The following is a 22,634-nucleotide window of genomic DNA, read 5'->3' on the forward strand; positions in this document are numbered from 1 at the left end:
TTTATAATTAAATAAAATAGTTTTAAATTATATTTTAATGATTTTTTGTTTAAAAAAAATAATTTTTTAATATGTGTGCAAAGAACCAAAACTTTATCTATTATGAAACAGAGAGAGTATAATTTTATCTCAAAGAAAGTGATATAATAACAGACAAGAACATGAGAGGCTCGATTCGAAACTGGCAACGTTGAATTATCCTCGTCATCATTAGTCGAAATCAACGACAAGAATTAAATGATTCGTTTTTCTTCTAATGTTGACGTGTACACGTTTCGTTAATCACTAGTACTGAAATAGTGTCAGTGGCAACGTAAGTGTATAAAAAGAAAAAGTAAAAAAGCCTTTTCTGTATAATAATGTCAGTCGTGGATTCAATTCAGCTTACTAAATCGTGAATATAAAAACCTCAAATTTATTTTCACTAAAATAAATAGAGATTCATTATCTTCTCTTCTCTCGGACCAGCTTTGATTAGAGGTGTAGTAATTTAGATCATCGGTTTAATTACGGTTCGATGACGATGAGGCAACAAGATTCGGCAGCTGAACAAAGAGAAATCGCTATAATCGTGGACGATTCGTCTTCTCCTCTTCCTCCTCATCCTCAGGTTCATTTCTCCAAACCCAACAAAAAAAAAAATCTCATCTTTGTCTCTTCCTTTTCTAAAACCTTAATTACGCTTTTACGATTCTGGGTTTGTAGATTCTAAGGTAAAAACTTTCCTCTCTCATAGCATATATTTAATTTAACGCGGGTAATTTGAATAAACGGTTGAAAACCGTTTCTGGGGGTTTGTTTCTCTGTTGTTCAATTTTGTTTCTTCCTGATTGCTACGGATGGATTATTAATTGTTTTTTTTTATATTGGCTATCTGACGGATCCTTTCTCTTCCTCTGTTCGTCTGGAATCTGGATTCAATGATTGTTTTATACATTCATTGAAGAAGTTTTCAGCTTTTCTGAGGGAAAAAAAAAAGCGAAATGAGTTGTTAGAATGTTTACTCATAGTTTTTGGCATGGAGGAAGATTGTTTATTTTGAGCCTGAGGTCTAGTTTGCATATGTGTGACACTGTAAGGTTAATATCCTTTAAAGAGTCAAGTAACGGTCAACCTTATCTATTACTTCCTATGTCATTGATTTGAACTGAAAATGCATTGCAGACATACCAGCTGCACCTGTGGGAGAATGTTGTAATCGTTTTAGGTTTCTGTGCTAGCTTTAGATCTCTCTTTATGTGAGATAATATTGTAATCGTTTTCGGTTTTTGTGTTAGTTTTAGATATCTCTTTATGTGGGAAACTTTTGTAATCGTTTTCGGATTGTGTGTTAGCTTTATTGTTCTTGAGAAAGGCCTGAAATTTTACATGGATTTCTACTTATAGGGTGATCATCAGGTGAAACAAGAATCTACTGAAGATGTTCCGGGGAGAACCCACTTGGATCTCTCAATACAAATACCCCTTAGACCAGTTCCCTTTGTTAGCGGCCATAGCTCAAAGACCTCTCTAAAGTCCACAAGTTCATTCAAAAGCGGCACTACATCATCCTACTCACCAAGAGGAATCTTGCGTAATCTAAGCTTGCAAAAGAAAGTTATAGCTCATCCTGAAAGCGAGAGAAGATCTCTTCTATCTCCCTCTCCCATGGAAACAGCTAAAACGCCCACCACTGCTGGTTTAACAACTTCTCCTTATTGGAAAAGATGTTTGTCTCTTCCTTCTAGATATGCAGCAAAGTTGTCTCCTGTGGTACCTCCACAGGCTCCAGTTGGCGTGCCCGGTGAACCTCCTAATGTGAGAGTTATTTACTATCTCACAAGTTACAATGTGGAAAAAGTTAAATTTACTAAAACATTGTGTCTTGTTGCAGAAAGATCCTACTTATCCAGCAGTTCCAAGGTCATTGTCCATGCCCGGGAGAAACAAAGTGATTGTGAGATCCATTTCTTTCGAACACCACAAAGCTCGTGTTTCCTCTGTAACAAGCTCAGGTATACATTAATCAAATACAGTATGTTCTCAAGTGTTATCATATGAATGTTGAGTTTAGACAGTCTCTGAAGCATTCTATTGCTTATGATCTTGGTTTTGTTTTTGAATTGTGTTCGCTACTTCCTTCCTTCTCTGGCAGGTCAAAACTCTCCCGTTCCTACAGAAGAAACCGATGAAGAAATTCCAGAAGAAGAAGCGGTGTGCAGGATCTGTCTTGACGTGTTTGAAGAAGGCAATACACTAAAAATGGAGTGCAGCTGCAAAGGTGACCTCAGACTCGTTCACGAAGCGTGTGCCATTAAATGGTTTAGCACAAAGGGGACAAGAACATGCGACGTCTGTAGACAAGAAGTCAAGAACTTACCAGTTATATTACTTCGTGTGCCTACAACTAATCAACCAAACAACATGCGTGATCTCAATCAACAGATACAGTCACAAACCGCTAGGTAACTCCAAGAGTCTTTTTATTTTTCACCGTTCTTTGAGATAACACAACTGAGAACTGAATGTGTTTGGTGCAGTGCTTGGCAAGAGTTTGTGGTGTTGGTTCTAATCAGCGCGGTCTGTTACTTCTTCTTCCTCGAGCAATTACTGGTAGCCACGGATACAAACTATTTGTTTTGGTTGGTACTTCAAAGATATTGACAAGGTTTGTTTTGTAGATTAGGGACTTGAACACGCAAGCTGTCTACATAGCAGCGCCGTTTTCATTAATGTTGGGCCTCTTAGCATCTCTTTTCGCCATTGTCCTAGGTAAACACAAACAACAGACACCTCTTTCTTTTGTTTGGCAACAAAAAAATTGAAAAGTTTTTGGTTATTACAATCTGACTCTGCAGCTATCAGAGAATACATATGGACATACGCAGCACTTGAGTTTGCTCTTGTGGGCATTTTGGTTCATCTATTATATAATGCAGTAAGCAATACTCTCACTGTTTCCCCTCATTTGATTACTGATAATGGAAACTAAAACACTTTCACAATCTCTCTGATTCAGGTTAGACTACCTCCCATCTACTCTATACTATTTGCAGGGATTCTTGGTTTTGGGATAGCCGTGTGCTTAAACTCATTGTACCTTCATTATTTCGCTTGGCGTTTGCGTGTTGCAGAGAACTCAACTCAAGTATGAATGTAGTAAACACAACATGGTTTTGGTTTCTCTGTTCTTCATTGAGTTTGTACCATGGAAGTTGTTCATATGATCCAGAAGTGACATCTTAAATGTAAATGTATCTACTCTTCTTGGAACATGTTAATCAAGTTCCTTTTGTGTCCCTTTAGTCTCTCTTGAAGGGGACGATGATACTGTGTAAAAAAAAGAGAAAAGAAGTTGAAACTGGTGCTATCTTCAAGTCACATATTCTTACTGTTAACAATAATGTAGTTTAAAGCATATGCCGATTAAGCTACAAGTCTTGAGTAAACCAAGAAAATAGAAAACGCACAAACAACAAAACAATCTCCTAATCATTGACTTGACCATGTCACAAAAGGCCTCTGTAGAGCTCCAGATTTGTTGAGCAAGTCAACAGGCAGATCCTGAAGGTGGAGATTGATCTGCTGCTTCTTCTCCTGGTTTACTTTGAGAGCTAGGTACTGGTAAAGCAGCTGGATCAAGCTCATACCAGCCTTCCAACACTCCTCTTCCTTCTGTCCCCTTCAATCTGTTTGACGGAACCCCATGTGAGAATCTACAGAACTCATGAGGTGGAATCTCACAAGTCTCTGATCCGTCCTTCGCCACTGGACAGAAAACAAACTTAAACCCTTCCACTTTAGACAAGAACCCCACTGATATTGCACTCTCCTCTACATGATCAGACAGGATCTCAACAAACTCATACTCATGAGAAGAATCTGAATCAGAGGATAACTCCATGTTCCAGTTCTTGAAAAGTGCCCACGTTTCTCCGTTCTTTGGGAACACCTTAAACCGCCGGGCCCTTCCTATTTTGCTCTGGACGAAATGAGAGAAAACGTGAGTGCTATTGGTCTTCTCCTCTCCACCGAGTTCGTAGTTACCAACAGAGACAGGCAAGTTTCGCGCTTCATCCTCTTCTGCCTCTAACCACATATACGTTACAGAGAAATCTTTAGTTGTAGCTTTTTTGATGAGACCATAGAATCTAGGCATCCCCTCTCCATCATCATATAAAGCCCAAATCTGGCCAGCTTTAAAACAATCTTTTGCCCTCAGCTTATCAAAGTCACTGAACTCAGGATCATCACAGTTGATAACATTTGGTTTTGCTTCACTCCCTGAACACAAATCATCCTCTGAATCACTGGCACTATCTTCGCTTTCCACTTTGACCTGGTCTTCTTTAATCTTCTCCTTTGGGTTTACACCATTCGGCAAGGTTTCAGTAGTGTGGTGATCCTCTTGTGTTTGCTTTTTGTCTTCTAGCTCTTCTTCCTTTTCAGTATCTATATTATTACCGGACCCTTCTCCATCTTCATTGACTAAGTCCACATCATCGTCCTTTACATTCTCCTTATAGGAAACCTGCCGCTTGCTCCTAACTGACCTCCGAGGCTGCTGTCCTCCATTGGAACCCAAGCCCTGTGCTGCCATAGTATCACCATATCCATTATCTTCTATTTCGCTATCGCTTTCACTGTCAGAGCTTTCACTAGATTCATCCACATTCTTTTTCTTCCTCTTTCTAGTAGTTGTTGTTGCCTTTCCAGAGGGAACAGTGGGAGGAGGACCATCTGGAGGAGGACGCTTTTGCCGTTCATTGCAAACGTTTTGGGCTGGAGCCTTGTTCTGTTGTGGGAAAGAATAAGTATTCTGACATGAGTTTGTTGCTGCCGGTGGTACTACATTCTGGAAAGGTATCTCCAACGCAGTGAACTGTTTTTTGCAAGTCAGACAAGAAGTTTGTTTCATGATAGATTCCCTGCTATACTCATACCTCATGCGGCAGAAGGGACAAGAGGTCCAAAAGGTAGGACGGTGACTGAAACCTGCTGGTGGTGGTGGGGCTTGAGGAGCTTTCTGCTGAGGATGCGATCTCAAGTCGTTATAGACATTCCTCAAATTAACGCTTGCCTGCTGCGCACGGTGGTTCCTCGGCACCTGCTGGGCTTTATAAGAAGCTGCAGGTGCAGGCTTTCTCCACGCTCTACGTTTAGTGTCATAAACCGTCCTTTTCTCTCTATCCAAAAGTATCCTCTGAGCTTCACCAATGAGTTTAAAAGCAGACTCAGCACCTGGGAGCTTATTTTTATCAGGGTGGAGAAGAAGCGCCAGCCTTCTGTACTGTTTCTTGATGATGGTATCATCAGCGTTCAACTCAACTTGGAGTATACCGTACCAATCCAGCTCATTTGCAAAGAGCTTCTCCGTCGCAGCGCAGTGGACATCACACACCATCGTCATGTGAGTTATGTTCTCTAAGCTGGGATCCATTTTGTTAGCCTTCAATGCAAGCTTACGAGCACCGGTGAAGTCAGACTTCTTCATTAAACCTTCTGCTAACTCTCTGGCTCTAAGAGCCTCGTCTCTGTTGATATTCATAATCAGCTCAACACAAGTATCATAGAACCTCCAATATCCACCTAGGCTTTGGATCCTGCTACAGAGAGAGAGAGATAAAGATTCTGTTAGTTCGATGAAATTGCTCTAAAAATCATAAACCAATGATAAAGGTATAACCCTTTTGGTACTATTCTGAGCCTATCATACTATAAAAAGTAAAAACACATACTTTGATTAAAAGGTATAACCTTTGGGGGAAAAGGTAATTAAGTTCCTTTTGTGATATTCGAGGATTAAGACAAAAGACAAGAACTCTAATCAGATTGTGATTACAACAAGCATAAGATAATTAATTAAAACCTAACATTTCGAAACAGATGATGTAATAACGACGACGAATCGTGAAGCGAAACAGAGTATAATTCTGAAAATGGAAACCTATCTACGATCTGGAGAACGGTGAATTTCAAGAGCTTACCGGAGGGAAGAGGCCAAACGGCGGAGAGGGAGGCCTCCGGGGTTTAGATTCACGACGGATGTATGATGATGTTTAAAACTAAAAAAAAAAAAATCTAACCTTTTTGTCTGGGTATTATTATGATTGTGGGTTTTCTAGCGAATGTGATTAAGTTTTGGGGTTATTTTTAACAGATGACGTATTATGGTTTAATTGCAGATCAGCCCTTCAATTTTAAGTAGAATTAAGATTTTGAAATTACAGTCAGATTTTACAAAAACTTTGAATCAAAAATCTGGAAAACTACAAGAGAAAGCTCAGGTGAGAAAGCAATAAGAAGAAGCTACGTTGAGATTCAGATTCAGACAAGTACTAGGAAGAGAAGATTAGGAAATCAAATAATGGAGACAATAAAATGAGAAAGATAAAAAGGAAAGCTTACTTCTTTGCTGAGGAGAAGACGAGACGTCAAGAGAGATCTGGCGGAAAATAAAAACTCTTTGTGAGACTATTTTTATTCTGTTTTCCCGTTTTCGCGTGGGAAAATGATCGTTTCCCAATTTTAGTTTGGCGGGAAACAAATTTTTGAAAATTAATTCTCGAAATTCGATGCATAGTGTGTTATACCTTTTTGTTTATTAAAATGTTGTCAAAATAGTTACTCATTTCATTTTGAAAAAAATATATTTTAAGATACATCTGTTACAGTTCCAATGCACTTTTATTAAATAACAATGAAAACTTCAAAAAAAAATTATAATTGTGTTGGTAAATTGTTAATCACAAAAAATAATGTATTTATAGTCAAAATTTAAGATGTTTTTATGAAAAATTTAAAACAAACTACATTTTTGAAACATAATGAATACTTCTTCCGTTCCTAAAAGATGTATGTTCTGGAAAAAAAATTGTTTCAAAAAAATACATTTTTTACTTTTTAATGTATGATTTTATGAAAAATTGTAAGTTTCAAAAAAATTAATGGTGTTTTTTGAATCTCTATTGACTAAAAGTTATAAAAAATTATTATTCACCAAAAAACAATGCATATTTAATGAGTTTTCTTAATATATATGAAAAATCTAAAATATGCATCTTTTAAAAACAGAGGGAGTAGGGGTGTTCAATCCGGATATCGGTTCGGTTTCGGTTCGGTTTTTTTCGGTTTTCGGTATTTCGGTTAGTAAAATATAACTACCATTCTAAATCCATATTTACTTCGGTTCGGTTCGGTTTGTATACCGTCGGTTTTCGGTTTATTCGGTTTTATACCAAAAAACATAATTATTTTGTTTGAGATCATATTATATGAATTTTAGTCATATTGTCAACACAGTCATTTATTAAAAATATATTACATGTTCAAATAAATGAACAAAAGAATAAAAATGTTTCTACCATCAAATAAAATAATCAAATCTTTAACTAAAAATCAAAACTTGAAATTTTGAAAATAAAAATATGAAACAAAACAGAAACATGAAAGAAAAGTTTTTCCACTCTTCCATATTTAGTGTTCATTAAAGTCATGCTTTTTCAATTGAAATTTTTCCATTAATTATTATCCATCAAATTTATAATCTTCATATTAATTTAGTGAAGACTAAAATAAATCAAAAAGATAAAAAAAAAGACTTAGAAAATAAGATGTCTGAATTGCGATGTATTGTTATTTAGTTATAGTTCAAGTGTTTTACAAATTAAGATTTTTTATTACTATAAAATTATGGTAATAGTTATTAACACAAATTTAACTTATGTAACAAATAGATTTTCATGTATTGTTATAAAATAGATACATATTTACATGTTTCTACTTTTAATCGGTTTTGTTCGGTTTATTCGGTTTATTCGGTTTAATCGGTTATATACCAAACCATATCCAAATCCTACGGTTTTTATAAAATTATATCCATTCGGTTTATATGGTATATACCAAAACCAAACCATATTGTCTATTTCGGTTCGGTTCGGTATGATTCGGTTTTACCATATTGAACAGCCCTAAGAGGGAGTATTAGTTAGTGAATTTTTTAAAGATTTATTTCCTAACTTGTAATCAATGGAAGATTTTGATAGTAAAAGTGTTTTATTTAGTTGTCATCAAGACAAGAAGATAAACAGAGAAGTACAAATTTCACAAGCAGAGAGAAGTCCATCGACATTGCACTCTGCAAAAACCTAAGTTTCCATTATCAACTCAACAAGTTTTATCGTTTATATATATAAAAAAATACAGAGAGAAGTCCATGCTATGGCATCATAAAGGGTCTTCTCTGAGAACACAAATAGCACTTTTCTATAACTTTATTGGAATTGAGTTTCCATGGAAGAAGAAGAAGAGGATACACATACACACACACAAGCGAGAGGTTTCAGTACTTTGACATGATTTGCCAGTAGAGTTCCTTTGGAGCTGCACAACAATGCAACATAAACTTCAGCTTCTTTTGTTTAGTTTTATGGAACCAGAGACATGGGGGTTGTGTTTGGTAATGAGTCACACTTACCAGGCAAACCGGTGAAAATCTCAAACTGCGCGTAAGCCTGCCTCACAAACATCTCTGACCCCGACACAGTTATTGCTCTACATTCTTCTGCTTCCCGTAACAGTCGTGTGATTCTTGGAGTATAAACCGCATCAAAGACTAGTGCGTAGTGCTTCAATGCATCCTGAGGAAACAAAAAGAAGCTATATATATTAAAGATTTTTCAAGAGAGTCCTTCCTTGATAATAGAAAGTGTTGTTACAAGGAGAGCTAACCTTGGAGATGGGAGTCTCATCAACATTTGGTTGCATACCCATAGACGTGGTATTAGCCAGTACCATGCCATCTTCTGGGTGAAAGTTATCTAAATCCGTGAGAGATAACGCTCTGCCTCCAATTGCTTCTGCGAGTTCTACTGCTCTTTCTTCAAAACACACACAACACCAAGAACAAAGGAATCATATCATCAGTTACTACCGCCAACAAGACGATAAAAAGGAGATAAAGATGATGAAGAGTGGTGTCAAGGCCAAGCTTGACTGGTAATAGAATGTTTAAAAGTGTTCATAAAGGGAAAAAGAAACATATGTATTGTACCGTAAGTTCGATTAGCAATGACAACTTTGGCCCCCTTCTCTTTTGCACCATAAGCAAGTGCCTTGCCTGCTCCACCAGCACCAATAACCACCACTGTTTTACCAGCCAACGGCGAAGAAGAAGAAGAAGGTACACTGCTTGGATCACTTGACCCTTACCAAAATTAAAAAGATTGCATGAGTAAAACCGAAAGGAGCAACAACAGGTTAATGCTGTGAACATAGAACTTACTTCTAAGCCCATCCTCAATAGCAGAAATGGAACCAATACAATCCGTGTTGTAACCCAGCAACTTTCCGTCGCTTTGTCTCCTTAGTATAGTGTTCACAGCTCCTATAGACTGTTAAAAAGATTATAAACCAAAACATTCAGAGTGAAGCAGGATGGCTACCGACTAATGTTCAAGAAATCGCTGGTGGTTAGACGTTTAAATGTTTAGGCAAGCACCTAGACCAATTTTTTGAACGCCTAAACTGATTTTTCAATTTGCAAAAAAAAATTGTATTTCTGATTTGCCAACTAAGCACCGCCTAAACCGATTTTTAGAACACTGAATATTTACTCTATCTGGTGGTTATTAGCAAAACCAGACCTTTGCCAATGGATCAACCTCATCACAACATTTCAACGCAGCTTCTTTGTGAGGGATTGTACAGCTGCAGGTAACAGAAGATTTAACATTATTCATCCAAAAATTATTCTGTTCATTAGTTTCAGAAATTTTATAATAGCTAAACCTGAATCCAGCGAAATCAGCGGATGAGTATGTTTTGAGGAAGCTAGCAAGATCATCAACTAAGAGGTGAACATATACACCGTTAAAATCAACTGACTTGAAAGCTTGGTTGTGAACAATAGGTGATTTGCTGTGACTGACAGGCTTCCCAATGATTCCATACACTTTAGTGTCAGGACCAATCCTTCTGAAGTTGTAAAGATCCAACAGTTCCTTGATCGTTGGTTGACCAGGCGCTGAAACTTTTCCAGATTCTAAGGTGCCAAAGGTCAAATATCCACCAAATTTGGAGCAGAGGATACGAGACATTAGACCTCTTTCACCCATTACAAGTCCAATTGTTGGAACCTGAAAAAGAGAATCACATTCAGAGATCAGAAGCAAAAGCTTGATTCTACTTTAATGGCAACTTACTTGAGCATTTGAAGTTATGTGGAACATGCGAGCAACATCTGTGATGTCCACAGCTGTAGTAGCGATTTTCATAATGTCAGCTCCGGACTGTTGTATTCTTAAAGCGAGGTCACTGAGATCTTCAACGGAAGGGGTACACTGATAGTTATGCGACGAAACAATTACTCTGAAGTTTTCAGGCTTCTTCTCTTTAATAGACTTGATGAACTCGCTTGCAACCTTAAACATACAAATACGAAGTTAGGAGAGAAACCAATTAGCATCAAAACATTCTTTAGTTTTTAACTATGGTAACCTGAAGTTCAACATCAATGTAATCAGCCCCAAGTTCCATGGCTAAACGGAGCGCATCAAGCCGCTCGTTTTCATCACCTTCGTACTGACCACCTTCCCATTTTGGCCTACAGAGAAGTCATCATACAAACACAATAACATTACTAATACTACAAGCATAAGAACTAGCCCATAACTTTAGAGGATAAGAAGGCAGCATCAGTCATCAAAAGCTCAACAGTAGCGGACACAAGAAGTTCCATATCAGACACAATAAAAGTCTCAAGCTTGAGCACACACACACATAGACACGCACATACATATACAAACCTGTAGGTGAATAGAGTGGGAAGAGGAGATTTTTGTATTATAATTTTCAAATCCTCAAGAGGGTTGAACTCTTTAAGACTATCCAATCGAATCTCCACCAAATCTGCACCCAGTTCCTGAGCTTTGCACGTTTCAATCACCATCTCTTCTACTGAATCCCCCATCACCGGAGCACAGATCAAGCTCGGATTTTTCGCAAGTTTTTGACTTCCTATCTCCGTCTCCATGGAGCCTGAAGCCACCTAAGGTCAACAAAAAAACAGGATAGCGTTACACAATCGTTCTCTATAGCACTGTCCGAAACAGAACAGAATCACTAAACTAAACGGAACATAACCAAATGAGAATTAAACTAAGAGGAGAATCACTGACATAGACATTGCTTGGTTTCATGGTTCGACGTCGTCGTTGATCGGATAATTCTACCGGAACCGGCACACTTCTGATTTGTAGGGAAGAGAGTTTGGTGGAGAAGAGGTTCGATTTGAAGCGGGCGGCGGGAAGACGGATGTTAGCGGCGGAGGTTGGTGACGGTCGTGGGGAGGTGAGTGCGTGAGGAGGAGGGTTGGTGAGACGAACACTAGCTGAAGAAGAAGCCATTGAGACGTCGTAAAAAAGAAAACTGAACCTTCCCAAAAAAAAATGGTGTTTTTTTCATTTTTATACATTAGACCAAAATGGTAGGTGAGGGTGACAACATTAGGTGGAAAACAAAAGGTATGTACTTTTATTTCATTTTATTTTATTTATTTCGCAATAACAAGTTTTTCTGACAGACGATTATGAAATCAGAAGTTTTGGAGTAACGACAGAAAAAACTGTTGGAAATGTTACAAAACGGAGTGATATTACAAAATTTAGTCAAAACAAATAAGGGTTTAGCAACACATTACTACTCTCATGGTAGTGGTGGCTCTTCAGATGAAACACCTGTTAGTTTAACTTGTTTTGGTTTGGTTTCAGCAACACACAACAGAAAATTCAGTTGAAAGACACAATTGATGTAGCAGAAGAACCAGAAAGGTCAAGCTAACTTTCTCTGTCTATACACTCGCTCTGCTGACATTTTTTTTCCAGAGAACCTATTACTCATTGAGAAGATTGTGTTACAAGGTGGAGATCCTTTTAACTACTAAAGAAGTAGAAGAAAAGGAGTGTTTATTTGATGTTAAAGGTGTCTTAGACATTTTGATTCGTTGAGCGTTATTCAGTTGTTTTGTAATTGTTAATCTTCAGGGTTTCTCAACATGGAGCAGAAGAGAGACTTCAATAGATTACTCAGGGCTTGTGGGAAGTATGGCCGCAACGACATCAAAAGCATTGCCTCTTAGATGGAAGGTAAAACAGAGGAAGAAGTAGAAAGATACGCCCAAGTATTCAAAGAGCGGTACAAGGAGCTGAACTGTATGTAACACAACACCTTTATATGCTAAGTAAAGTATATCTATAACCTCAAGCATGAGCTTATATGCCCACATTTCCCCTCTGAATTTCCAGACTATGACAGAATCCTTAAGAATCATGTTCATATACAACAAACCTAAAGGACGACTAAAAGAAACGGGGGATGTAATGGGATCGTGTGAATAAAGGCCATTTATTAGTAATAATCGTTGTTCAAGAAAGCAAAAGAACAAGAGAGACATATGGCCGTATGAGAGAGTATATTTTTTTATGTATGGACAAATGGTAAAATGACAGAAGCTTTTGGTATTGGTCTCTCTCTCCTTCTGCTTCCATCAAATCTTCAGACCCCATTAATAATCTTCCTTTTCTCTTTTCTTAATGTTGAAGAATCTGAGGACATTTTCCTCTTTTTTTTTAACTTGAAGAAGTCTTAGCTTCTATGCTGCCACTAACACTAGCCGAGTCACCACCCGTCTCAGCTGGCTCTTGACTGCTCAAGCCACTAACCATAGGAGAAGACACTACAGCAGTCACAGCCTCTGTGGTGGGTTCATTGCTTGAGCTTACTGGAGCTGATGCGCCGCTTAGTGTTGACGAACCAATTGGGTATGGAGCCACAGGCATATCCGTTAGCGAAGAAGCAGACGGGCTGTAGCTGAGTGAAGAAGCCATCGAGTGATCAAACTTACACGCCGGTCCAAACTTGCAGATCCCATGTTGCGCAAAGTGAGTGCATTGCGCTGTGCCCTGTGTGTCACAAAACATATTATTCAAGAACTTGTCCCATCCCAAAAACATTATCATATTGTGTCCATAACAAAGACTTACTGGACGAAGTGGAAGGCCAATGGAGCTGAGGAGAACGCCAGTATTAGTCTGAACTGCATCTAGAGGATGATGGTATCTACACGAAGCTCCAAACTTACAGTCTCCGGTTCTCATGAAGTACTGACACTCTGGCTGATCAGGTCTCTGAGGGAAAGGTTCTTCTCTCGAAGTAGTCAAGGAAGGTCCACCGGATTGGTATGTTCCTGTATAAGCAGTCCCTGAAGGAGATAACGGCGCCATTCCATAAACAGAGCTTGTTCCAATAGACGGTTGTGTTTTAGTTCCGGGAGAAGGCATTGCAGTTAAAGAGGCCTAAAAGAATCAACTGATTCGTTAAACAAAAAAAGTAGCAAATGAAGAATGTTCTTTACAGGCCTGGTCATTTTACATGGACCCCAAACCTGAACCGGAACCAAAAATACAGATTCGGGCTGGGTCCGGATCTAGGCTAATGTACCTATTGGGTATATTTTTTTTGAACCAGCGGGTCTCGGTTCGGGTCCGGGTCCTACACGAGACCCGTTCGGGAACCTGAAACTTCTAATATATCTTAGGTATATTTGGGTGCTTGGGTATATTTTTGGTTTTACGGATATTTTTTAACGTTACAGATTCGGGTTTTTAGGTATAGTTTCCAGTTTCAGGTAAAATTTTAGATTTTCAGACGGGGAGGTAGTCCGGGCCTTAGGCCCAACTAATCCCAGAGCCATGTACAAGTGCCGGTTGCTAAATCCCTTCCCTAGGTTATCAAGCGTACTCGAACTGGAGACCTCTAGCACAAGTGCCTTAGGTCAGCCAGCTCGTCATGGGTACAAATGAAGAATGTTAAAAAAGGCTGAGTTGAAGGAGTTACCGGGTAAGGATTCCAATTAGGGTATGTAACCATTCCTGGAGGCAGAACCATTGGTGGGCCGTAAGGGCTTGGAAGATAAGAACCAGGTAATAGAGAAGGCCTTGTTAAAACTAAACCATATTGTTGAGAAGAAGGCATTGGTTGAGATTGAAGCGTTGGATAAATAGTCTGTGTCTGTGGCTGCTGCTGCTGTGGCTGAGGCACAGGATGGTTGAATCTACAGGTTAAACCAAATTTACACTGGCCGGTTCTCATGTAATAAGAACACTCTTTCTCTCCCTGTAATCAAAGTTTCAGAGAAGATTTTAAGAGATCATAACAATACAAATGTGTGTATGATCAGTAAACCAATAGAGAGATGACAGAACACTAACCGGACGTAATGGATATCCTAAATAGCTTAGAGAGACAGGCGCAACGGAACCACCTCCTTGTCTAGGATGATGATACTTGCAAGAACCACCGTACTTACACGTTCCCGTTCGCATAAAATGCTGATCAAACAAACAAACAAACAAAAACGATCTAGTCCGGTTTGGATTGTTTCATCATAAAGACAGAGATTGAGTTATTACAAAACCTGACAAACCGGTTGTCCCATTCTCTCCGGTAAAGCTCCATCTCCTCCTCCTCCTCTGACTCCTCCAATAACCTAAACACCAAATCAATGATTCAACTAACTGATCTGAAACTCAAGATAGTGAATCTAAATTGGGAAACTTTATTACCGCTCCACGATCTCGCGGGTGATTAAACCGGCATCTTGACCCGTACCCGCAAACGCCGGTTCGCAAGTAATAAATACAATCAGGCTCATTTGATCGCTCCGGGTACGCTTCTCCACCGCCGGTTAACCCTAACCGCCACATCGAACCTACAAAAATAAAACACGCATTTTTAGAAACAGAATCCTCCGATGAATCAAAGGCGCTGCATTTACGTTACCTTCGACTCTAGTTTCGCCTCCGTGAGAGGTCCATTCAATCGACGGATCCGATCGCGACCCTTCTTCACCGGCGCGACCGTACCGCTCCATTTTCCGACAAACCCCACAACACACAGACACGAAAGGAACGATCTTTTCTGGTTTTGTCGGAATGTCAGAAAGCTCCGATCGAAGAAGAAAGAGTGTTGTCGGAAAATCTGAGAGGAAAAACTCAGATCGTGGTTTTGCTTCCACACCACTCTCTCTCTCAGTCGCTTGATCTCTCTCTCTCTCTACCCTCAAAGCTACAAACTTATTTTGAACTGCAAAGAAAATATAATATCTTTTTTTATATAAGAAAGATTATTATTATTATTATTTGTTCTTTTTGGAAGGGGGTGATGGGAGGTTTTGATCTTTCTTTATGCGTGGTCGCCTTTTTCGTGGGTGTTTTGCCGGTGGTGGTTAATATACGCGCCAAACATATCAGCATTTTACTCACTTCCCTTTATTCTATTATTATTTTTTATATATTCTCTTTTTAACATTTACGAAAAAAATATCAAAAAAAAAATATTTTTGATGATTCGGAAAATATTTTGTGAGGTAAAAATTTTGAGTACATAAACTACAATTACAAAGTTTAAACTCAGGTTTAGTATTTATACAAAAGCTTATCTCCAACACTAGCTGCCATATTAGGTGGTACTTTAAATAATTTAGTCTACATAACTTGACCTATTTTATTTGTTGTTTATTTGTGCATTTACGTATAGGAAAGGGATGTTGATTAGATTTTAGTATAGATAAGTACATTACTAGATTTTAGAAAGTTTTGTATGGCCAAGTTCGTTTCCATTTTAATATCATTGGTGCAACTATTCTAAGAAAATGCAGCTTTCTTAAGTCACTCGTGATTGTCTCTACAGTTGCGTAACAATGCTTAGTTGTTTCAGTAATATCACAGTGGCAAGTTAGGATCAGAACTATTTAAGAGAAATCAAGAACATTTTGATATAATAATGTTTGGGAGATAAAAGTGTATTGTATTTTCTAAATGTTGTGTTCATATTGTTAATATTTGGTTTTTCATAACCATGGTCCAGAAAATGATCTAAATAACTATTAAGTTGCTTGTTTAAGTGTTCATAAAAAGTTTGGTCAGTTGTATTGGTTATAGTTATAATTTGTTTGTAGTTTGTATAATCTACCATTTTAAAAAAAAAATATCATCGAATAGTTTTTTTTGTGGGTTTAAGTTATTGGCCGTAATAAATCTCAATTATTTGTTTTAAAACACTAAGACGAACTATTTTTTTATAACGTCTGATTTATTACTTCAATTGGAGATTACATAGTCATTATGCAAAAGCATAATTTATAATAGTATTAAATAGTATCTTTGAAACATGTTAGTACTTAATTTATAATAGTATGTTAATGTTGTTTTGAAAATTTATATTCCAAAAATTAAATAGAAAATCAATATAGCCTATTTTTTTTTTAAATGTTATTTTTATACATGACCATCGATTAATTTTATCTAAAATATTCAAAAGAACGGTTTAAGAAGATTTAGACTTAAAAAGTTGCATATACTATTATATCAACAAAAGAAAACATATACTAATAATTGTATATTCATATATATTTCGTTTGAAAATACTTATATATATTATTTCTCCAAGGTTAAAAAAAAACTTTCATTTTCCTTATTTTTTCAAAAAAAATAATAATTTGGATTTATTATAGCGTCTGAAGTTCAGTTACTTAGACATGCGCGTGAGATAATCTAGAAGTCTATTTGCGAGCAATAAAATCACTTAAAAGAAGTCAAAATGGTTTGGTCATGAAATGACCAATCTAACGGCAACAAAAAGCAGTTAGCTGATAACCAACGGTCTAGATGTACTCCAAAATAACTGTCCATTAAACTGCTGACCAAACGAACCCGAAGGCTCCTCGAGTGTAGTAGGTAAAGCAGCCCATTCTCTTCATAAAGTTCAAATTAACTTTTTTTTCTGCTCGATGAGAATTTAATTTGAACAACAAAAACCAAACATAATCAATTCAGTCCATTAGTTACAATTTGATTGAGTCTAATTATTTTCTTACAACAAAAGTTCATATTTGTCTAGTATTTAAAATAGTAGATTCTTATATATTTGTATGGTGTTAAAGAAGCTACTAAAGGTTCTTGGTATATTTACCAATGTCACTGATGGAATCAATTTGGATATGTTACTTATTTGAAATTATTAATAAAAACCTCAAGATCTTGCACACCAAAAGACATTTCATATCAAATACGAATAATCAAATTTTGAACTTAGCTTTAGTAATCTATATATAAAAAAATGTTTAATGATTGAGACCAAACTTCAGATACTTCGTAAGCTATTGCGTATCAATCTGTCACTTCACTGCAAGAAAATTAAGCTTTTCCGATTTGTAAAGTTGAAAAGTGAAAATTAGTCAGCCCTAATGAGCATAAAAGCATTTTTGCGAAAGAAGTTTAGAGTAATAGTAATAATAATAATAAGCTGATAAACTTGTGTACTAAAATGAAGAATAAAAATGGTATATGGTTTGACTTGGACAGGAATGAGACACATGTGACCAGCTTTTGAAGATTATGTTATTCCCCAAAGGATCTTTGGGGCCATAACATCCCCTCCTTTCTTCATCTACCAAATGTCGGCGAGCAAATTTACTTTTCTTGTTCTCTTTAAATATTAAAAATTTCCAGTACACATAATTGTATAAGTTTAAAATTACTTTAAACTATAATATTGAATGGAGTAAGGCACCATAACATCCTTGTCTTGCTTGTTGCATGACGTGTGGAAAATATAATATTGTTGGGAGTATTTTGATTAGTATACAAGAAAACTATACAAGTACTTTCGTTCTTTTTTTCTTGCTGGCAGCAACTATACACAAGTACTTACGTACTTTAAATGTTACTATTTTAGTAATAACAATAATTCAACTAGAGCAATGCCAATGACGAAATCTATAAGCACATCACATCTGAAGCTTTTCAACCATTTGAGTTCAAAATTCATCTTAAGACAGGCATATATAAACTCCTCAAGATATTCGAAGTTGCATTTTCAATTTTCATCCACAGTTTATCTGCTTCTTCCAAAAACCTTTGAGGACATGAATACTGAATACACATAAACATTGACTCATAAAGATTGTAGAATCATTTTCTGTGGGTAAACAACAAAAAGAAAGAGATGCCACACGATTAACCTTTATTCTTTATGTTTTTTTATTTCATATTCTGAAGCTTGAGAGTTTTGTAGCACATCTTGATCAGAGGATACCTTATAAAATTTATAAAAGGTCCAAGGAACAAGTCAACAACACATATATTCTAATATATAATAAAACACACATATATTCTAAAATGTAATAAAACACACATATTCCAAAATGTTATTCCTTATCCAGACAGCAGCACAGAGATTATATACCTCAAAATCTTCAAATCGAGTCTTGGACGTGTTGAATTGATGTTTCTCCTTTCCAAAATCCCTGAACAAAAACCTTAAGATTATGCTTTGATTCCTTCTTATCAAGAAACATTTATAAATTTCATAAAATCAAATGCTCTAATAACACAACAGCCTTAAGCAACCATATTCCAAATTAATTATCTCCAAAGAAGCAAATGGATTAAACCCTTCTCTCGTCGAAGTTATAAATTACAACTCATGATCAGAAAAAAAATAGAATAGTACTCAGAACTTACTCTAGAGTATAGAGAGATGTGTCTAGAGCGCTTTAGGACGGCCAACTTGAGATGATTGTGATACCAAAAAGAACATTATGGTATGTAACTAAAGTGACCAATCTGATCCAAATAACAAAGAAATCTGGTCCAGATAACAAAGAAATGTACAGTTTTAAAACGGGTCTGTGTTCTATTTAAAAGGCCCAATCTGGTCCAAAAGAAACATATGATAAAAGTTACAAAACTATATTGACCAATCAAAACTCCCATTATATTCCACAATGTTAATGTTATGAAGTACTATCAAGTATTGGCTCCACTTATAGTTAAAAATGAAACACAATGATAAAAAATACTCATTCCGTTCCACAATATAAGATGTTTTTTTTTTGAATAAATGCAATATAAGATGTTTTAGAGAAATTTTAATGTTTCAAAATATAAGATGTTTTGATAATTCTAAAGTATTTTAATTTTATTGAAAATTGATCAACCAATTATATTTTACTGTATTATTTATGATTGGTTAATTTATATTTAATTTATACTGTTTAATAATATTATCTTTTTAAAAGGTAACTTTTTTTAATTCTTGTTCATTTAATCAAAACATCTTATATTAAAAAAACAGAAGAAGTACTGTAAAGAGAAATATAGCGGCATGTGGGAATGCATATTTTATATTGTAGCTTAAAATCAAGAGTTCCTATTGGCTACTTGAGAATATTTTTTTGAAATATATTGGTACATTTCGGCTTAAAATCTTAATTTATTTATGGCATCTTTAATTTTGACCAATGACATGCCATCCACGAGCCGATTAAGACAGGTGAACTATGATTAGAAATGACTGCATGATTACATAGATTAATAAAGAGGAACGAGGTGTCAAATGTCGAAAACGGTTGATGGTTGAAGGTCTAACAAAAAAAGGCTGCATTAAGAATTTAAGATTTAATTTTACTAAAACCAAAAAAGACCCATTATTCAGTCTTATTATATGTAAAAGGCCTTCTTTAGGGTTAGAAATTCATATTTTTGCCATATCATATACATCCTTAGGTTAAGCATTCACTTTAGGATAGAGTCAAACAAAATCATCCTTTAGGTTTGGCTTTAGGTTAGCTGACGTTTTGAATTTGGTTTAAGTTGGTTGGATTGGATACATGCATCTCTAATTTTCAACTCCTGCTGAGGCTTCAACTCTTTTATTTAAGAGGTTGGAACACCATGAATCTCGACCGGACATATTCTCAGAACACGTGATTTGTTATCCTTTCTTAAACTAAGCCCCTGCAGTTTGACAAAATGACCCTTATAGCAATTATTTAACTACAACACTTCTCAAAAAAAAATTATTTAACTACAACAGAGAGCACAATTATTTTTCGTTTGGATCAAGTAATTTATTATATAGTATTGTGTCGGTATTAGTGAGGAATATCCGAATCTATATCACTAGAAAAGAGCACCAAAGTTCCAAAAACTACAATGATGCTTTTATGCCGACCCAAAAAAAGATGCTTTATCCAATCGTATAGACCATGTATCGTGCCGTAACATCCCGAACTCAAACGTGTGTTTTGTACCATGGTTTCAATTGTTGTGAAAAAAAAATTACTAATGAAAATTTTGACTAGAGGATATACACGTACAAACTATATTCTAAAGTTTGCGGTTCAACTCTTAACATTATATATCTCATAACACACAATCCAAGTCGTATGGTACACGTCTAACGCACCGACATTGAATTTTCTTAGGCCTCAGTTTACCATATCCCCCCAACCTTACGTGCTTGCACGAAACTATAAGTGTTCCTTTATCTAAGGGAAGAACATAAACAAAGAAAAGGGTTTCGTGTGAATCATATCATCACATTGTTTTATTATTGAATACAATTTACAAAGTCAATTTTTTTTTAGCTTTTCTGTACAAAGGTCAGCTAACAAGAGCTGACATTCATTATTCACAAATAATATGTCAAACAAACGGATTATTCAGAAAACGAGCTTTTCAAATATTAAAGCAACGAATCTTTTTTTTTGGGTTAGCCGAATGTCTTCTCAGTGCTGTACGTCATGTAGAGGAAACCATCTTCTTCCTTGAAAGTATTGTACAAAGAGTCCATGCGAGCAGCTGCAAGAATCAAGAGAATAGTCAACGGTCTATTAATGGATGTTTTATTATTGAGAAAGTCTTAAACATGGATGGTGCTTGATTAGGTACCTGTTTGAGGAAGTGTGTTCTGTACAAAAACAAACAGGGCTTTAGATGGATCTAACTGTAGTCTATTGCTTAGCATGTGAATGAAATGTCCAACAGTCATGTCTCGTGGGACCAAGAACCTGCACCCATCAAAACGTGATTCATTCAATTAGTGTTATTACTATATATTCACTTTAATCCAAGAGGTTAGGTGATGACACAAAACTTACTTGCTCTTCTCCATGTCAGGGAGGTCTGCATTTGAATATTTCTCAATGATCACCTATAATAACGAACCCATAGTAAAAAAAACATCATAATGCCGTAATCAACCATGGAATACCAAAAAAAAGAACACAATACTATATGAACACAATTTGACTACGAAGAAAACCAATAAGAAATGATTTAATGGCTAAAACTCATTAAATCTAAAATGTAACATGTTCAGATCCAGGGAAGAGTCTACTCCACAACAAAGAGTTAAATTACATGATTTATTTTAAATATGTAAGGCCAATACCTCTTAATGATTCCAAAAAAATAAAATAAAAATGACTAAAAAAAGAAAAAGGTTGACTCAATCATTAGATGACGTTGTAGAGTTATCATCAATCTTGTTTTAATTTCACTATTAACAAAAAATAAATATTCAGATGATCTTTCTTTATCGTCACGTCAGATCCCTAAACCTAGAATTTGATTCGAACCCTAGGAGATCCATGATCACACGTCAACCTCAGAAACCAAACAATGATCTCAAGGCATTTAATTAAACTAACCGGAACTCTATCTGGATATTTGGCAATGATGTTGCTCGACTCCTTCAATCTCTCATCTGCACCATCCAACAAACAAACAAAAAAAGCAAAGACCGATCAAGATCTGCGTACATTTCGTTTCCGCGGGAAAAAAAAATCAAAAACAGAGAGAACAGGAACAAACCAGAGGAGAATTGATCTTTGAATGACTTGACGACGATCCCCATTTTGGTTTTTTTGCGGAGGATGATGACGATCACGAAGCTGTTTGTTTTTTCTTTCTGTGGTGGTTCGCTTTGGTTGTTTGTGAAGAAACGGTAGGAGAGAAAGACAGATAGGGAAGATGAGAGAGATGATTTTATAGAATAAAGACAAGTAGTTACCGCAAGGCTGGTTAAAGTTGACATTTCGTCCTCCTCTGAATTCTTGGGCAAGTCAGGGACTTTCTTAATGGGCTGATTATATAATTTGTTAGCCCATAAGATATTGCACAGAGAGAAAGGATTCGGTCTTATTTACCCACTTTATTCTCTTACAAACCAAAATAGTCTGGATAACACCGTAGCGTATTGGTTAAAGCTTAAAGGTTTCTACATTCAAATTCCAGACTATGTAATTTCTTATAGATTACAGAAAATCTAGGTTTTAAATCCTAGAATCCTTATAAAATTCTACATCCACGTTTGAGATTCGAATTCCAAGCTATGTAATTGTTTGCATATTACTGGAAATCCAAGTTTCAAGTCCGAGAGTCCTCATAAAGTAAGTAATATTATCGATTGTCGAATCGTCTATATAATCTTTCTCATATCATAATTATAATATCATAATAAATCAGCGTTAAAAAAAAAACCAAAACAGTGTTGGATTCCAAAAAGATTATATAAACTTTATAATCTAGATACAAAAAGTGTTTCATTTGCTGAAACAAATGTGAGTAAAAAATGAATTATACATTTATACACCATAACATAACCCACATAGAAATCATCTATTGGAAAAAGCAATTGCACTAAAGCCACCATACCATAAAGGATGTATAAGATGAGAACAGAGACTTCTAGGGTTCGGTTATAGTAGATTGTAAAGAAGATGATGAAGAAAAACACTAAAACTAAATGAT

General features: G+C 36.1%; 5 protein-coding genes across 9 annotated transcripts; 1 reads left to right on the forward strand and 4 right to left on the reverse strand.

Moving 5' to 3' along the window:
- The first annotated feature begins 354 nt into the window (after nucleotides 1-354).
- Nucleotides 355-3,279, forward strand: LOC106439096. 2 transcript variants are annotated; one of them, XM_013880455.3, is made up of 8 exons: nucleotides 355-610; nucleotides 1,387-1,797; nucleotides 1,874-1,994; nucleotides 2,135-2,444; nucleotides 2,520-2,592; nucleotides 2,661-2,751; nucleotides 2,838-2,917; nucleotides 2,999-3,279. In XM_013880455.3, the coding sequence occupies exons 1-8, from the start codon at nucleotides 518-520 to the stop codon at nucleotides 3,131-3,133; spliced, it is 1,314 nt and encodes a 437-aa protein (XP_013735909.2). In that variant the 5' UTR covers nucleotides 355-517; the 3' UTR covers nucleotides 3,134-3,279. The 2 variants fall into 2 exon arrangements, with proteins under 2 accessions (XP_013735909.2, XP_022572216.2); XM_022716495.2 differs by having other exon boundaries at nucleotides 554-713.
- A 52-nt stretch (nucleotides 3,280-3,331) lies between these two features.
- Nucleotides 3,332-6,478, reverse strand: LOC106439095. Of its 4 annotated transcripts, none has more exons than XM_013880453.3 (2): nucleotides 6,388-6,478; nucleotides 3,332-5,585 (listed from the first exon to the last, which is right to left on the reverse strand). In XM_013880453.3, exon 2 carries the CDS (start codon nucleotides 5,525-5,527, stop codon nucleotides 3,530-3,532), a length of 1,998 nt encoding a protein of 665 aa, XP_013735907.2. In that variant the 5' UTR covers nucleotides 5,528-5,585; nucleotides 6,388-6,478; the 3' UTR covers nucleotides 3,332-3,529. The 4 variants fall into 4 exon arrangements, with proteins under 4 accessions (XP_013735907.2, XP_013735908.2, XP_013735906.2 ...); XM_013880454.3 differs by having other exon boundaries at nucleotides 3,332-5,582; nucleotides 6,388-6,449; XM_013880452.3 differs by lacking the exon at nucleotides 6,388-6,478 and adding an exon at nucleotides 5,967-6,334 and having other exon boundaries at nucleotides 3,332-5,582.
- A 1,602-nt stretch (nucleotides 6,479-8,080) lies between these two features.
- Nucleotides 8,081-11,453, reverse strand: LOC106439094 (bifunctional 3-dehydroquinate dehydratase/shikimate dehydrogenase, chloroplastic-like). The gene is made up of 11 exons (XM_013880450.3): nucleotides 11,157-11,453; nucleotides 10,785-11,026; nucleotides 10,477-10,582; nucleotides 10,182-10,400; nucleotides 9,769-10,115; nucleotides 9,624-9,687; nucleotides 9,263-9,371; nucleotides 9,032-9,184; nucleotides 8,710-8,858; nucleotides 8,456-8,618; nucleotides 8,081-8,361 (listed from the first exon to the last, which is right to left on the reverse strand). The coding sequence occupies exons 1-11, from the start codon at nucleotides 11,382-11,384 to the stop codon at nucleotides 8,321-8,323; spliced, it is 1,821 nt and encodes a 606-aa protein (XP_013735904.2). The 5' UTR covers nucleotides 11,385-11,453; the 3' UTR covers nucleotides 8,081-8,320.
- Nucleotides 11,454-12,362: 909 nt separating this feature from the next.
- LOC106439093 (zinc finger CCCH domain-containing protein 34) lies at nucleotides 12,363-15,210 on the reverse strand. Its single transcript, XM_013880449.3, has 7 exons — nucleotides 14,818-15,210; nucleotides 14,601-14,746; nucleotides 14,453-14,524; nucleotides 14,247-14,366; nucleotides 13,873-14,151; nucleotides 13,020-13,331; nucleotides 12,363-12,938 (listed from the first exon to the last, which is right to left on the reverse strand). The coding sequence occupies exons 1-7, from the start codon at nucleotides 14,906-14,908 to the stop codon at nucleotides 12,606-12,608; spliced, it is 1,353 nt and encodes a 450-aa protein (XP_013735903.2). The 5' UTR covers nucleotides 14,909-15,210; the 3' UTR covers nucleotides 12,363-12,605.
- Nucleotides 15,211-20,398: 5,188 nt separating this feature from the next.
- LOC106443920 (autophagy-related protein 8h) lies at nucleotides 20,399-21,870 on the reverse strand. Its single transcript, XM_013885467.3, has 5 exons — nucleotides 21,696-21,870; nucleotides 21,533-21,588; nucleotides 20,981-21,033; nucleotides 20,772-20,890; nucleotides 20,399-20,681 (listed from the first exon to the last, which is right to left on the reverse strand). The coding sequence occupies exons 1-5, from the start codon at nucleotides 21,736-21,738 to the stop codon at nucleotides 20,593-20,595; spliced, it is 360 nt and encodes a 119-aa protein (XP_013740921.2). The 5' UTR covers nucleotides 21,739-21,870; the 3' UTR covers nucleotides 20,399-20,592.
- Nucleotides 21,871-22,634: the final 764 nt, after the last annotated feature.

The sequence above is a fragment of the Brassica napus genome, chromosome A3 (genome assembly GCF_020379485.1).
Source record: "Brassica napus cultivar Da-Ae chromosome A3, Da-Ae, whole genome shotgun sequence".
Classification (NCBI taxonomy): Eukaryota; Viridiplantae; Streptophyta; class Magnoliopsida; order Brassicales; family Brassicaceae; genus Brassica; species Brassica napus.